Genomic DNA, 15,225 nt, shown 5'->3' with positions numbered 1-15,225 from the left:
GGGTATCAGTTACAGTACGTATTGTGCAGAGTATCGGTTACAGTAAGTATTGTGCTGAGTATCAGTTACAGTAAGTATTGTGCAGTTATCAGTAACAGTAAGTATTGTGCAGGGTATCAGTTACAGTAAGTATTGTGCTGAGTATCAGTTACAGTCAGTATTGTGCAGGTATCAGTTACAGTTAGTATTGTGCAGTTATCAGTTACTGTAAGTATAGTGCAGGCTATCAGTTACATTAAGTATTGTGCAGTGTATCAGTTACAGTAAGTGCTGTGCAGGGTATCAGTTACAGTAAGTATAGTGAGTGAGTGAGTGAGTCCGAACCGGCAATTGTGCAGCTGCATGACGGCTGTCTGTACATCGAGTCTGGACCAGACAATCCAGTGACCAACAGCATGAACATCGATCTACGCAGTTGGGATAAGAATACATGTATCAACCAAGTCAACGACTCGACAAGCATGGATAGCTGGAGAACAAGTCTTCAGTTATACAGTCGTGCAATTCGTTTCGTGTCGTGAAGCTTAGCCAAGCGAGACCCAACTGGGAAACTGCGAGATTACGTCACTTTGACAAAGCAGATATCGGCGCCGTCTGCTGGCAGATCTACACCGTTCACTGTTGCACTTGATATCGTTCTGTCAACCATACAACTCGGGAGTTCACCGTGACCAAGTATACGCGAATGCAAGTGAACCTGATATCCACTACGTTACAACTTTCAACCATCGATATTAGTTATCATCACATATACTTTGTCTCATGAAGCGTGAATCGAGGCAATCTCCAGGTGCAGCCACCCGAAACCCAGCTAAGATTACGTCATTTTGACGAGACAGATATCGGCTCCGTCGGATGGGAGATCTAAATCCTTGATTCCTCGACCTGGATATCGCACCACTCGGGAGCATTTAACTTCATGTGGACGGATTATTTTGGGGTAAGTTAACAAGCGGGAAAATGACGTAACATTAGATCTTTAGCCATGTATTATGCATATGGGATGGATGTTTACGTGTCATCTGTATTTGCGAGGTTACCTCTACTCGATAAATTCAAGGTATCCGAATATGTGTCGACAGGTCACACTTGTCCAAAAGGTCCTGATCTGTGGTTTCGAAAATTACCGTTTCAACATCTAATTCGAAGGCACTTCGTTGCGGTGTAAATGCACTCAAGACTGACAACCCGTATTATACCCTTGTAGATCCACCCTGTACTATCGACGTGACAAGCATATACCGCCACACCCGAGCATACGAGGCGATATTTTAGATGGGGGCATTTACATGCTGGTGTGTTGAGCAAAGATGAAGGTTTCGTGGATATACGCTATAGAAGCTGTATATCCCAGTTGTTGGCATATGATGCATACACACATGTATGTATGCATGCACACACACTCACCAACACGCAGACACACACACACACACACACACACACACATACACTTCAGTCACAGATCACCTCAGTTGTCCTACGTCAGTCACAGACCCTCTCAGTTGTCCAACTTCAGTCATAGACCACCAAAGTTGTCCTACTTCAGTCACAGACCACCGAAGTTGTCCTACGTCAGTCACAGACCACCTCAGTTGTCCTACTTCAGACACAGACCACCTCAGTTCTCCTACAGACCCGCTCAGTTGTCCTACGTCAGAGACTCTCTCAGTTGTCCTACGTCAGTCACAGACCCTCTCAGTTGTCCTACGTCAGCCACAACCCACTTCAGTTGTCCTACGTCAGTCACAGCCCACCTCAGTTCTCCTACGTCAGTCACAGACCCTCTCAGTTGTCCTACTTCAGTCACAACCCACCTCAGTTGTCCTATGTCAGTCACAGACCATCTCGGTTGTCCTACGTCAGTCACAGACCACCTCAGTTGTCGTACATCAGTCACATACCACCTCAGCTGTCCTACGTCAGTCACAGACCACCTCCGTTCTCCTACTTCAGACACAGACCACCTCAGTTGTCCTACGTCAGTCACAGACCACCTCAGTTATCCTACTTCAGTCACAGCCCATCTCGGTTGTCCTACTTCAGACACAGACCACCTCAGATTTCCTACAGACCACCTCAGTTGTCCTACGTCAGTCACAGACCATCTCGGTTGTCCTACGTGAGTCACAGATCACCTCCGTTGTCCTACTTCAGACACAGACCACCTCAGTTCTCCTACGTCAGTCACAGCCCACCGAAGCTCTCCTACTTCAGACACAGACCACCTCAGTTTTCCTACAGACCCTCTCAGTTGTCCTACTTCAGTCACAGACCATCTCGGTTGTCCTACGTGAGTCACAGACCACCTCCGTTGTCCTACGTCAGTCACAGACCACCAAAGTTGTCCTACGTCAGACACAGATCATCTCAGTTGCCCTACTTCAGTCACAGACCATCTCGGCTGTCCTACGTCAGACACAGACCACCTCAGTTGTCCTACGTCAGACACAGACCCTCTCAGTTGTCGTACGTCAGTCACAGACCATCTCGGTTGTCCTACGTCAGTCACAGGCCACCTCAGTTCTCCTACTTCAGACACAGACCACCTCAGTTTTCCTACAGACCCTCTCAGTTGTCCTACGTCAGTCACAGACCATCTCCGTTGTCCTACGTCAGTCACAGACCACCTCAGTTGTCCTACTTCAGACACAGACCACCTCAGTTCTCCTACGTCAGTCACAGACCACCAAAGTTGTCCTACGTCAGTTATAGACCACCTCAGTTGTCCTATGTCAGTCACAGATCATCTCGGTTGTCCTACGTCAGTCACAGACCACCTCAGTTCTCCTACTTCAGTCACAGGCCAGCCCAGTTGTCCTACTTAAGTCAAAGACCACGGAAGTTGTCCTACGTCAGTCACAGACCATCTCGGTTGTCCTACGTGAGTCACAGATCACCTCCGTTGTCCTACTTCAGACACAGACCACCTCAGTTGTCCTACGTCAGTCACAGACCACCTCAGTTGTCCTACTTCAGTCACAGACCCTCTCAGTTGTCCTACTTCAGTCACAGACCATCTCGGTTGTCCTACGTGAGTCACAGACCACCTCCGTTGTCCTTCTTCAGTCACAACCCACCTCAGTCTCCTACTTCAGACACAGACCACTCAGTTTTCCTACGGACCCTCTCAGGTGTCCTACGTCAGTCACAGACCATCTCAGTTGTCCTACGTCAGTCACAGGCCACCTCAGTTGTCCTACTTCAGACACAGACCACCTCAGTTGTCCTACGTCAGTCACAGACCACCTCCGTTGTCCTACGTCAGTTATAGACCACCTCAGTTGTCCTACGTCAGTCACAGACCACCTCAGTTGTCCTGCTTCAGTCACAGACCACCTCCGTTGTCCTACATCAGTCATACCTTACCATACCATATCACTGTACTTTATTATTGGCTTACGAAAGGCATAGTGCCACAATCATGTTATGGATCGAGGCCCTCAACCTCAATCCCTTAAGTTCTATTTCTTACATGAATCGTAGCTTACATGACTTTCCGCCCATGTACAGGAATTTACGTAATAAAACCAAGGCTGACCTTGATTATCTCCTATGCACACTAGCTTTCCTTGATTATGCTACCTGGTCCAAAACTTATCTTGATCATCCTGCCTGTTTCCAAGGTTATTTCAATTGTTATCTTACCTCACCCATAAATGTCGTTTTCTGATTGGCTAAACCAATCAATGTATCCCGCTTACAAGCGAGTAACATTTTCAATGTTACCTGTTGGAAATGCCGAACTGTGGGAATTCGCTTGGTACTTCGGACGAGTAGTGTTTGCTCCTCATTATGATCCAATATCCGTACTTCAAACACTTAAAAAATAACAATGAGGTGCTCGGAAAGATAAATACAACTGCGTCCATTGGTTAACGTACCTTCTTTGCTTATGTTCCCCCCGCCCTTCTAGTAAAAAGGTACATCAAACCATGTCCCCTTGTGACTAGGGAACAACTCATGTTATGCCTGTACACATGCTGGCCTTAGATATTCTGTCATACCGGACCTTAGTTAATAATCATCAACCTATCCCCAAAGCTTAATAAAATTGCTTCTTTCCTCACTTTCATAATTGTTAAGGTGTGCATGTATTATCCTACCTTTACATAAGTGTATCTTTACCACTCTGTCTGTATCCGTGCTTACTTACCATTGTACCCACGTCCAGCATCCCTCCTGACTTATTTCTAGCTACCAGACACATTGAATTAGTCTGTCTGAATATCTTTTTTTACATCCCTGAAATGTTCGAAGAAAATAGCAAGATTCTCCTTACACTTGCAAGATTTGGTTCTGTGGTTATTGGCCTCTTTCCACGCATTTTTTACCGACGTTTTGACAGTGGAACTAGGTGAAAAGTGCTGGCTCCATGCCAAAGCGGAGAATGTGAATGAGTAGACAGGTTAAGGCAAGGCAAAGGGAGACGCACTTCCCCCAACCATCGGAGACTAGTCAGGAGACTAGTGCTGGGGGTAGCGAGACTAGTGTGTGGGGTAGGAAGAATGGTGTGGGGGGTAGGGAGACTGGTGTGGGGGGTAGGGAGACTGGTACGGGGAGTAGGGAGACTAGTGTGTGGGGTAAGGAGACTGGTGTGTGGGGTAGGGAGACTGGTATGTGGGTAGGGAGACTGATTTGTGGGATATGTGGTTATGTAGACTGGTATGTGCGTAGGATGACGGATGTGTGGTGTAGGGAAACAGGTATGTGGGGTAGGGAGACTGATGTGAGGGGTAGGGAGACTGGTATGTGGGTAGGGAGACAGGTATGTGGGGTAGTTAGACAGGTGTGTGGTGTATGGAGACTGGTGTGTGGGGTAGTTAGACTGGTGTATATGGGTAGGGAGACTGGTGTGTGGGGTAGTTAGACTGGGATGTGGGTAGGGAGACAGGTATGTGGGGTAGTTAGACTGGTCTGTGGTGTATGGAGACTGGTGTATGTTGGTAGGGAGACTGGTATGTGGGGTAGTTAGTCTCTGACCTATCCACACGTGTCATGACACCCTCTCTTCTGAACATAGACAACTACCATAGCAACAAGAATTCAAAAGTACTTTTCTGTTTCATACCTGGTTGATTTTGAATAGCTATATTACAGTGCACGTGCCTTATCCTGAAACATGGGGCCCAGTCCATGGCTTCATGCACGTTTTGATCAACTAAACTAAGTATGTGGACATTAGGCGTTTCTACATTACACTTTAAATTGTTCACTGGTAACGAGGGGTGCATCAACCCATGGGCCACGAGAGACCAATGAACAGCGTGTTTATCGTACCGAACACCTCAATGTTAATTTGGAATTTCCGTACATCATTCAAGTTCGGCATTCCCAGCGGGTAGCACAGAAAATGGTACTCGCTTTAATCGCAGTTCGTTGAAAAATAATAGACGAGCGCTCAGCCAATCAGAAAGCGACATCTATGTATGTATGAGGTGAGGTAAGATAAAATCTATTCTCATATTCACCATCATCACTCAGGTAATGTACTCTTCTGTTGCTCGATTTACAAATTCGGCGAGGTTTGTTTACAGCCACAGTATAGCCACCCCAAAAGTGCACTTTAATCACTTATACTGTATTTATTTTATTGAAATATGAAATGGATGGATTAAAACCTATCGATTCCGTAAAGCAACATCGTACAGACAACATCAAACATTGACAATGTGAGGATGAGACAAGAATAAAATGTGGCAATCGCTCAATTTATGGTACAATAAGTTCTTTTCCAAAGTCCGAGATCACGATGTTGCTCATAGTACACCATCAAAACGTCCATCCAGTGTGTCTAGTGTTTTGGGTTTGTTTGTTTTTTACTTTGGGGATCGGGTGGTCAGGCTCGCGGGCTTGGTTGACACAGGTGATCCCAACCGGGCAGATCGATGCTCATGTTGTTGATCACTGAACTGTTAGCTCCAGACTCCAGATTATGTTCAGACCGCCGCCATATAGCTGAAATATTGTTAAGTGCAGCGTAACTCAACTCACTCGGTTTAGTGTGCCTGTTTGTGCTAGTGTGAGGCAACTTCATTAGCATGTTCGAGCCTAAAGCAGTTAGAGGACGGTGCTCTCCATGATGCGGACTCTGTACATAGCAGGAATACAACATGGATTTGTCGATGCAGAGTTATTCTCACTGTGTGTTATTTTAAACGTGGGGCGGTGGGGTAGCCTAGTGGTTAAAGCGTTCGCTCGTCACGCCGAAGATCCGGGTTCGATTCCCCACATGGGTACAATGTGTGAGGCCCATTTTCTGGTGCCCCCCGCCGTGATATCGCTGGAATATTGCTAAAAGCGGCGTAAAACCAAACTCACTCACTATTTTAAACACTGACACGGCACCTCTAGGGCTAACCCTGTCAACAGACATCCTTGTCGACGGTTACGAGCTGCGACAATCACACACAAAGCCACGTACGAGCGCTTAGGATGTACAATACTCGTTCACCTTAACTCATTTAAATGGATCGTGAATTTTCAGGGCATATGCTACGTCATAGTCTTTATAATTGTATCCTATATAATCGTATGTATAGATACAGGCGACAGGGACATGTTTGTTACAAATATACTCAAACTGGGAATAATACTGACATGGAAAAGAAAGTACTTCCTCCTGTGCATAATTACATAATGCGAGTATATAATGCGAGTCTCTAATGCATAAGTTCCAGCAAAAAGTGCGCTGTTGAAGGGTTCAGCGTGCGTTATTAAGTATTGAATTATTCAACATCGCGTCGCACATGAGTTGTTATTATGTTATAATTACATTCGTGAAGATCTGTGTTAGAACTGATCTTCAACCTTTGCTTGTCGTATAAAGCTGCTAATGGGATCCGGTTATCAGGCGCAGCGACTTGGTGGATGCATGTCATCGTGACCCAAATGCGTGCTTTTAAGTAGACTGGGTGCAACAAAATTACCCTGACTGTTCATTTAATAAATAGTGACTATAGTGTTAAAGAAAGCAGCTTGTATTAACAACACATGTTTAGACATACGGCGTTTGAGTTAGCAATTTGCCAGTGACATGCATCAACGCATGATTGTGGTAGTTGGTTTGGGGGTTTTAGTTACGCTCCTGTCTATGAAATGCTTTACAGACTGCACCGGTGTGCGAAATAGTTATATGCCGAGAGTTACTGGGCCACAAAATAATTCACTAGTCCGAAACAGTCTGATATAGAAACTGTAAATGAGTACTCAGCGGTAATATATCTCTGAATTTATGAAACAGTTTGCTTTTGATCAAATAGCTTAAATAAGTCAGCATTAATCTGCTACTCTAATGAGCATATTTATCAGGCCATAATCTTGCATGATTTAAAAGTGATTAAAATTGATAAGTCGGAGAGTGTGATATATATAAACTGACCCCATGAAATTCACTATCCACTCGGGTCAGTTGACATTTACTGTCCCGACTGGATTTTTACTAGCCACAGGCTAGCGGACTAGTGGCTATTTCGCACACTGGTTTTTAAATATGGTGTTATATATTGTAATCTTCTTATGTTAAACTGGTGTGAAGGTATAGAGACGACCACACGATATGTTTGACAGTGATTTTGAAAGTTTAGTGACTGACTAATCTTTTTAATGCATGCAGATAACGTATTCGAGGTTGAAAGATTCGAGATAAAAACTATAATTTACTGAAGGATATTTTTTTCCTGAAAATTAATACTCTTAGTTACTGGGTCTGCAGAATATAAAAGCTGTGGGCCCGAGTGGTTTTCTGTCGGCCTCGGGACCACGAACCAACGTTCTTAGGACACATAAAACGCTCGAGTTCTAGTTACATTGAGATCTGTTGATACGACTGACACTGAACTGGTTTTCTATCAGTACAGGGCCACATTTATGGTCCAAGGTATGCTCTAATTATTAATGATTCATAAACAATAAACATTATGAATAACCCTGATTTCTGTATCCTGCTACAACCTCACTAATCCGGATCACTGCATAAAACCGGACATTAACTTGGGCCTCGAACAAGGTTGGTTTTAACATAATCCTTTTGATACGGCGACAGTGTACACAATGTGGCAGCCATGGCTGTCAGAGATAATGATGAACACTTAGAAAGCCTTGTAACATAGTACCAGTAAATATCCGTGTTAGAATGGATCTCCAGTAACCCTGCATGTCGTAAAAGGCGACGAACGTTATCGGGTGGTCCCTTCAATGATACATGTCATCGGTTCTCAGGTGCGCTAATCGATGCTCATGCTGTTGATCATTGGATTGCCTAGCCCAGACTCGATTATTTACAGACACAAGTCATAAAGCTGGAATATTACTGAGTGCGGCGAAATGCTACATTCACTGACTCACCTTATAACATGGAGTAGTAAATGTAGTACTAGTTGTACATTGTACATAGCATGAGTGAGTCTAGTTTCAAGCCGCTTTTAGCAATATGCCAGCAATATCACGACAAGCAATATCATATATAGGCTTAGCACATTGTTTGCATGTGGGGAATCGAATCCGGACCATTGCCGTGACGAGCGAATGCTTTATCCGCCGGGCTACCCCACCGCCACGGATCATTACATAAACACCCGGTACCCTAATATTTGTGAAAGATCATAACACGAACTCCCGGGAACTTGGTGGTTATAATGGATCATGACAGGAACACTCCCAGTACTTTGATAGTTATAAAGGATCATAACACGAACACCCGATAGCTTGATAGTTATGAAGGATCATAACACGAACACCCGGAAGCTTGATAGCTATAAAGGATTATAATACGAACACCAGGTAACTTGATAGTTGTGAAGGATCATAACACGAAATCCCAGGAACTTTGTAATTATAATGGATCATGATAGGAACACCCCCGGTACTTTCACAGTTATGAAGGATCATAACACGAACACCCGAAAGCTTGATAGCTATAAAGGATTATAACACGAACACCCGGTAACTTGATAGTTATAAAGCAGATAAGACTGTCGATTTGAATAAAGCATAATCTATTGACCATGTGATTTTGTTGCAATGAAAGAAAATGAGTGTTATTGGAATATATACACGCCGTAAGTGAATAGGGTTTGTGGAGTAAACTGCTTTGTGCAAAATATGACCCATGTGTACACCTCTGACAAATTTGGATTCCGATACATGGTGCTCGCGTTGCCGCATTTATTTAGGTGTGTGGTTTTAACATATTTGATTGGGGAACAAATTTAGAAAGGACTGGTAAGCAAGTTCAAATGATAATGCTGTTAGGTAAGATTACCGCCGTCCACGTACAGTGGGCCTCGGGCTCGCTAGCTTGGTTGACACCTGTCATCGTTTCCCACTTGCATAGATCAGTGTTCATACTGTTGATCCCTGGATTGTCTGGTCCAGACTTGATGATATCCAAATTGCCGCTATATGGCTAAACTGTTGCTGAGTGTGGTGTAAATTAAGCACAGTCATCCCCTAATGTTGTACATAATGATGTTGTGAGAATGTGAGGACGTGATCTCTGAATGATATCTCTTGGATATTTACAAATTACTTTAGTTTTGTTTTGTAGCTAGGTAGTTGACACAAATAAGAAAATAATACAAAACACAAAGCTCCTATAAAGGAAGTCGTTTTGATGTAACAATAAATCGATGCACTGACTGTAGAATGTCTATATTCGGCTGATATGATATGAGTTATTACCATTTGGCACATCTCGGAGGGAGAAACCTTTCGCAAAAGAGATATGTTCCGGGACTGATCATGCTGTACCGGTAAAAAGGTTGCACCCAGGGTAAACTGTCTTAGAGATTATAAATGTCGTCTCACATTTTACGCTTTACAAACAATGTACAGACACTTCATTTGGCCTGTTTTCCAGTATTGTTGTTACTTTTGAGACATCTCTACTGAACTGCATGCACAAACACCTGAAAAACATAATCATGATGCATTTGGAACTATTTGCGTAACTGTTCGCGATACGATTAATAACAGAATTTATTATGAAACAAATTTCCAACCACTATGCACGCGAAGATACATCCAAAAACTAACATTTTTGTTTATAAAATAATTCACAAATGAACTCAAAACTATTTGAGTAATGTCGTTCCTTCTATCTGATACTACAAACAGCAATTACCGAGGCTATTCGAAGCTTCAAACTATCGATTGTATAAGTGCAATTTTATGCCAAACCATTTCTCACAGATACAGTAAAATTGTGGACACGTTTGGCTACCGATCCCGTAGAATCGGCTATTTTGAGTAGTTTTAAGAAACAAGTTTATGTGTCAAATACCAATAGCCACAACTACATGTACTTCAGTTTAAATTCATGAACAGCAGTAATAAACTACTTATATCTTAAAATCCCTCTTGTTGTGATGGTTATTGTCATGCAGATCCAATTCACTATTTCTTTTCATGCGTTAATTACACCTGCATAAGAAATAACATGTACTTTTATGCTAAAGGATATGGCATTAATTCAGTACTATACAACCGCTCTAATGAATCTACTAAAGATAACCTTGAAAATATTAGAATCTGTCAATTCTTTCATTATATTGTCATATAGGTTTGTGTTGTCAGTGGTGAAAACCAAATTGTACACGAACTAGTACTTTCCAACACACACAGTTCTAATGTTATAAGAAGAAAGCTAGTTGATCAACTTGTTCGTTAGTTACATGTTTTCTCTTCATAGATACACACTATATTATATATATAATTGCTTGTTTACCAGTCTTGTTCCACTTCTGGAAATAAATATGTTTAAAACCATCTCGAATGTTGTTATATTTAGGATACATAAAGAAATAGTGGAATACATCTTAATGAATAGATGTGAATAGATTCTTAAACTGTCCAACAGATGAAAAAATCATAAATTGGCACATTTAATAGATTTGCATCTTATAGTCTTAACTATTTCATTATTCACAAGATTGTAATTACCTTTGTCAGACATTTCCTGGAACAAGATCACATTTGGAATCCACATGGTTTACCGTTTCATAAAATAATGTTAATTTGGGAGGTTGTCTTCGTTTCCTTAAGGAGGTCTGGTCTGTCTCATTTTGTAGGTTCACATGGCCTGTATCTCTGAGTGCACCGCATATTGTTCGTAAGGCAGCTAGTGAAAGCATTCTAGTGACAAGGACTGTTCGTCTGTACATTTGAACCAGATCAGACAGTAATAATCAAATAAAGGTAATGTGAAGGATGTGTAGAATGTATCGAGAGTTGTGCCGTTCTGTAGTTAAAACTAAGAAGACAACTACACCAACTAATCATGATGCAAATTTTCCTTATTATATCATTAATGTGCAAATGCCAAAGCAGCTTTTCCTGAGAAGAAAGGCTAGTGTTCATGAAACTACTTTATTTATAAGGGTACCTTCATCGAAGGGTCATTTGTGCGTAAAAATTGGATAGTTTTACTTTTGCTTGGATTAAATTTCACTTGCCAAGTTTCCACCCATTTACATACCATTCTGATATTCTGTCTAAATCTGAGTTTAGAGTAAATGCACTCGTATAGGGATCGTCTATTATTACATCGAGTGATGTGTCGTCTGTGTAAAGACGTATTTTTATACTGTCGATTCCATCGACTATATATTTCGTCCATGTACACTGAGAATCAATTACCTTCAAGGACTGATCCTTAGAGGAACTCCGGCTATTATCGGTTTTATTTCTGATTCATACCCTTGAATAACTACTCTTGGGGTTGTATTTTGTATATAACTTTGAAACCATTTCAATACATCCCCGTTTATTCCACATTATTTCAATTAATGGATAATCCCTTTGTGCCCAGCTTTATCGAACGATTTACTTATATTGCAGAATACAGTTCTGGCTTCTTTTCCGTTATCTGCAGTTTTAGCAATACAGTTATACAAATGTGTAAGTTGGTAAGCTGTTGAATCTCTCGGCATGAATTCAGATTGCAAAATTTGAGAGACAGTTTGATCTATCGTGAAATATATAATTTAAATATACATTTTTCAAATACGCTGGATAAGCAAGATGTAGCAGTCGCTAACATTACCTGTCTTAGGATTGGTATGACAGATGATTTTTTCCATATATGTGAAAAAAACTGATATGTGAAATGTCTCTTTTTAAAAAAAAGTGGTTAACGCTAGTGACAAGGAAGATGATACCAAGCGTAACAAACGAGTTCCAGTTCCATCAAGCACGTCACGCAAATAGTTTTTACTATTGTGTAAGGCCGTGTTTTGGATACCCCTATTAAGGTAAGCTATTGTTGCCTGATCACCAACAACTATTTAAGACTTATACTCGCGAATATTAAACTACGGATTTGAATCTGACCGTGTTTTATCGATATTGTTGACAATTGTTACTTCTCTTGAGTATGGCAGGTATTCAAATATTTCGAATTCCACAGATAATTTTAAACTCCACAGCGAGTTCAGAATTTTGAGGGGCCATTGATCAACTGACAGAGTTAATAGTGCTAACGCTTAGGGCATACACTTTGAACGTGCAATATATGTATACACATATTAGCATACTAAAATTAACAGTCAATCCTTCATTTGTGCTTTCAAATGTATATCACTTCTTGCTGCTGAAAGAATCACAGAGAAATAACATACAAAAACATATTACTGCCACTACTGTTTTAAGTTTCGGTTATTTCCCATAGCTTGAAAAATGCAAACCGTTTGACTGATAATCTGCATTGTAAATGATTGCATGCATCGTTCTGTATTGGGGAGTCTATGCAAAAAGAAACCAACAGTTACTGTATCTTCCCATCCCTCAACATGTGCATCCAAACAAATGTGGTTTCATCTCGCTTCTGAGTGGTGGAGAAGACCCAAGACCCAAGTTCTATTCCTCACATAGAGGGGTGTAATGTGTCCGAGTGACACTCATTTTTTGTTTCCCGTACGTCGTTATTGCTGGAATATTGCTAAAAAATTAGACTCATTTAACCAGCTTCTAAACCGTGACTATGCATCAGTACAGAGTGCATCTTTATCATTGACATCACCATCATCATCGTCGTCGTCGTCGTCGTTGTCGTCGTCGTCATCTCAGCTTGGATGTAGGAATTTAGTCCACACAGTTTGAGTTACAGTTCAGTTGTACCGTCTCACTGTTGTTGAATCACATCTTTTACTTTCGTCCGGCCCTCACACACGTTGATGCACAGACTACAAATGAAGCAAGTCTAAATTTTCCTGTTTTATTTTCCATAAAAATTATATATTTTCAGAGATTGATCATTACTCTTCACTGAAGCCAACGTACGGTATTTGAGTTATACATGAACATTGTTGTTAATATATTTGGTTACACGTGAACACAGCTGTTTGTATGGCGTTTGAGTTACACATGAACACAATTGTTTTTTAGTGTTTGAGTGATACATGAACACTGTTGTTTATATGGTGTTTGAGTCACACATGAACACTCTTTTCCATACGGTGTTTGACGTACATATGAACTCTGTTGCTTATGTGGTGTTTGAGTTACACATTAACACAATTGGTATTTTTTTCTGTTTGATGTACACATGAACACTGTTCGTTATATAGTGTTTGCGTTAAAACATCAACACTGTTCTTTACATAGTGTTTGATTTACACATCAACACTGCCCTTTATAAAGTGTTTGAGTTACATATGAACACTGCTGTTTATATGGTGTTTGAGTTACACTTGAACGCTGTTCTTTACATAGTGTTTGAGTTGAACATCAACACTATTGTTTACATAGTGTTTGATTTACACATCAACACTGTTCTTTATAAAGTGTTTGAGTTACATATGAACACTGTTGTTTATACGGTGTTTGAGTTACACATGGACACTCTTCATTATAAAGTGTTTGATTTAAAACATCGACACTGTTGTTTACATTGTGTTTGATTTACACATCAACACTGTTCTTTATAAAGTGTTTGAGTTACATATGAATGCTGTTATTTATGTGGTGTTTGAGTTAAACATCAACACTGTTCTTTGTATAGTGTTTGAGTTACACATGAACACTGTTCTTTATGTAGTTGTTGAGTTACATATGAACATTGTTGTTTATATGGTGTTTGAGTTAAACATCAACACTGTTCTTTGTATAGTGTTTGAGTTACACATGAACACTGTTCTTTATATAGTGGTTGAGTTACATATGAACATTGTTGTTTATATGGTGTTTGAGTTACACATGGACACTGTTCTTTATATAGTGGTTGAGTTACATATGAACATTGTTGTTTATATGGTGTTTGAGTTACACATGAACACTGTTCTTTATATAGTGGTTGAGTTACATATAAACATTGTTGTTTATATAGTGGTTGAGTTACATATGAACATTGTTGTTTATATGGTGTTTCAGTTACACATGAACACTGTTCTTTGTATAGTGTTTGAGTTACACATGAACACTGTTCTTTATATAGTGGTTGAGTTACATATGAACATTGTTGTTTATATGGTGTTTGAGTTACACATGAACACTGTTCTTTATATAGTGGTTGAGTTACATATGAACATTGTTGTTGATATGGTGTTTGAGTTAAACATCAACACTGTTCTTTGTATAGTGTTTGAGTTACACATGAACACTGTTCTTTATGTAGTGGTTGAGTTACATATGAACATTGTTCTTTATATAGTGGTTGAGTTACATATGAACATTGTAGTTTATATGGTGTTTGAGTTACATATGAACATTGTTGTTTATATAGTGGTTGAGTTACATATGAACATTGTAGTTTATATGGTGTTTGAGTTACATATGAACATTGTTGTTTATATAGTGGTTGAGTTACATATGAACATTGTTGTTTATATAGTGGTTGAGTTACATATGAACATTGTAGTTTATATGGTGTTTGAGTGACACATGTATTGATACATAACCAAGATGTTACCAACAGGGATATATTCGGCATATTATAGTTCTGTATGGTGTTATCAAATGCATTTATTGGAAAGATACATTTGTCTCAAATGTCCATATGCCTCTCAGTAAAGGAACACATATACAGTATATCTGATCGAAATTTAAATCATTCGGTGCTGGGCCCCGGTGAGTTCCGAATGAATTAGCGTATATGTCTCTCTGCTTGTTCGTCCAACTCTCTCAGTCACAATTACGAATACCGGGGCTCTCCGTGACTTGCCACCTAAAAACTTTCTTCTTTTCCCCCGTGGAGCATCGTGACTCCATTATGCAGACTAGACAACTGGTGTA

General features: G+C 40.6%; 1 protein-coding gene across 3 annotated transcripts in view; it reads left to right on the top strand.

The window, feature by feature from the left end:
* The first annotated feature begins 574 nt into the window (after positions 1-574).
* LOC137295893 (uncharacterized) overlaps positions 575-15,225 on the top strand; it is a 69,236-nt gene continuing 54,585 nt past the window's right edge. Inside the window, exon 1 of one of the 3 annotated variants that reach the window (XM_067827472.1) lies at positions 575-940. In XM_067827472.1, the coding sequence (XP_067683573.1) occupies positions 920-940 (21 nt within the window). In that variant the 5' untranslated portion in view covers positions 575-919. The remainder of the gene's footprint in view (positions 941-15,225) is intronic. The other 2 variants (XM_067827503.1, XM_067827530.1) reach the window with 2 other exon arrangements.

This window comes from Haliotis asinina, chromosome 1 (genome assembly GCF_037392515.1).
Source record: "Haliotis asinina isolate JCU_RB_2024 chromosome 1, JCU_Hal_asi_v2, whole genome shotgun sequence".
Lineage (NCBI taxonomy): Eukaryota > Metazoa > Mollusca > Gastropoda > Lepetellida > Haliotidae > Haliotis > Haliotis asinina.
This window is presented reverse-complemented; position numbering and strand designations above follow the sequence as displayed.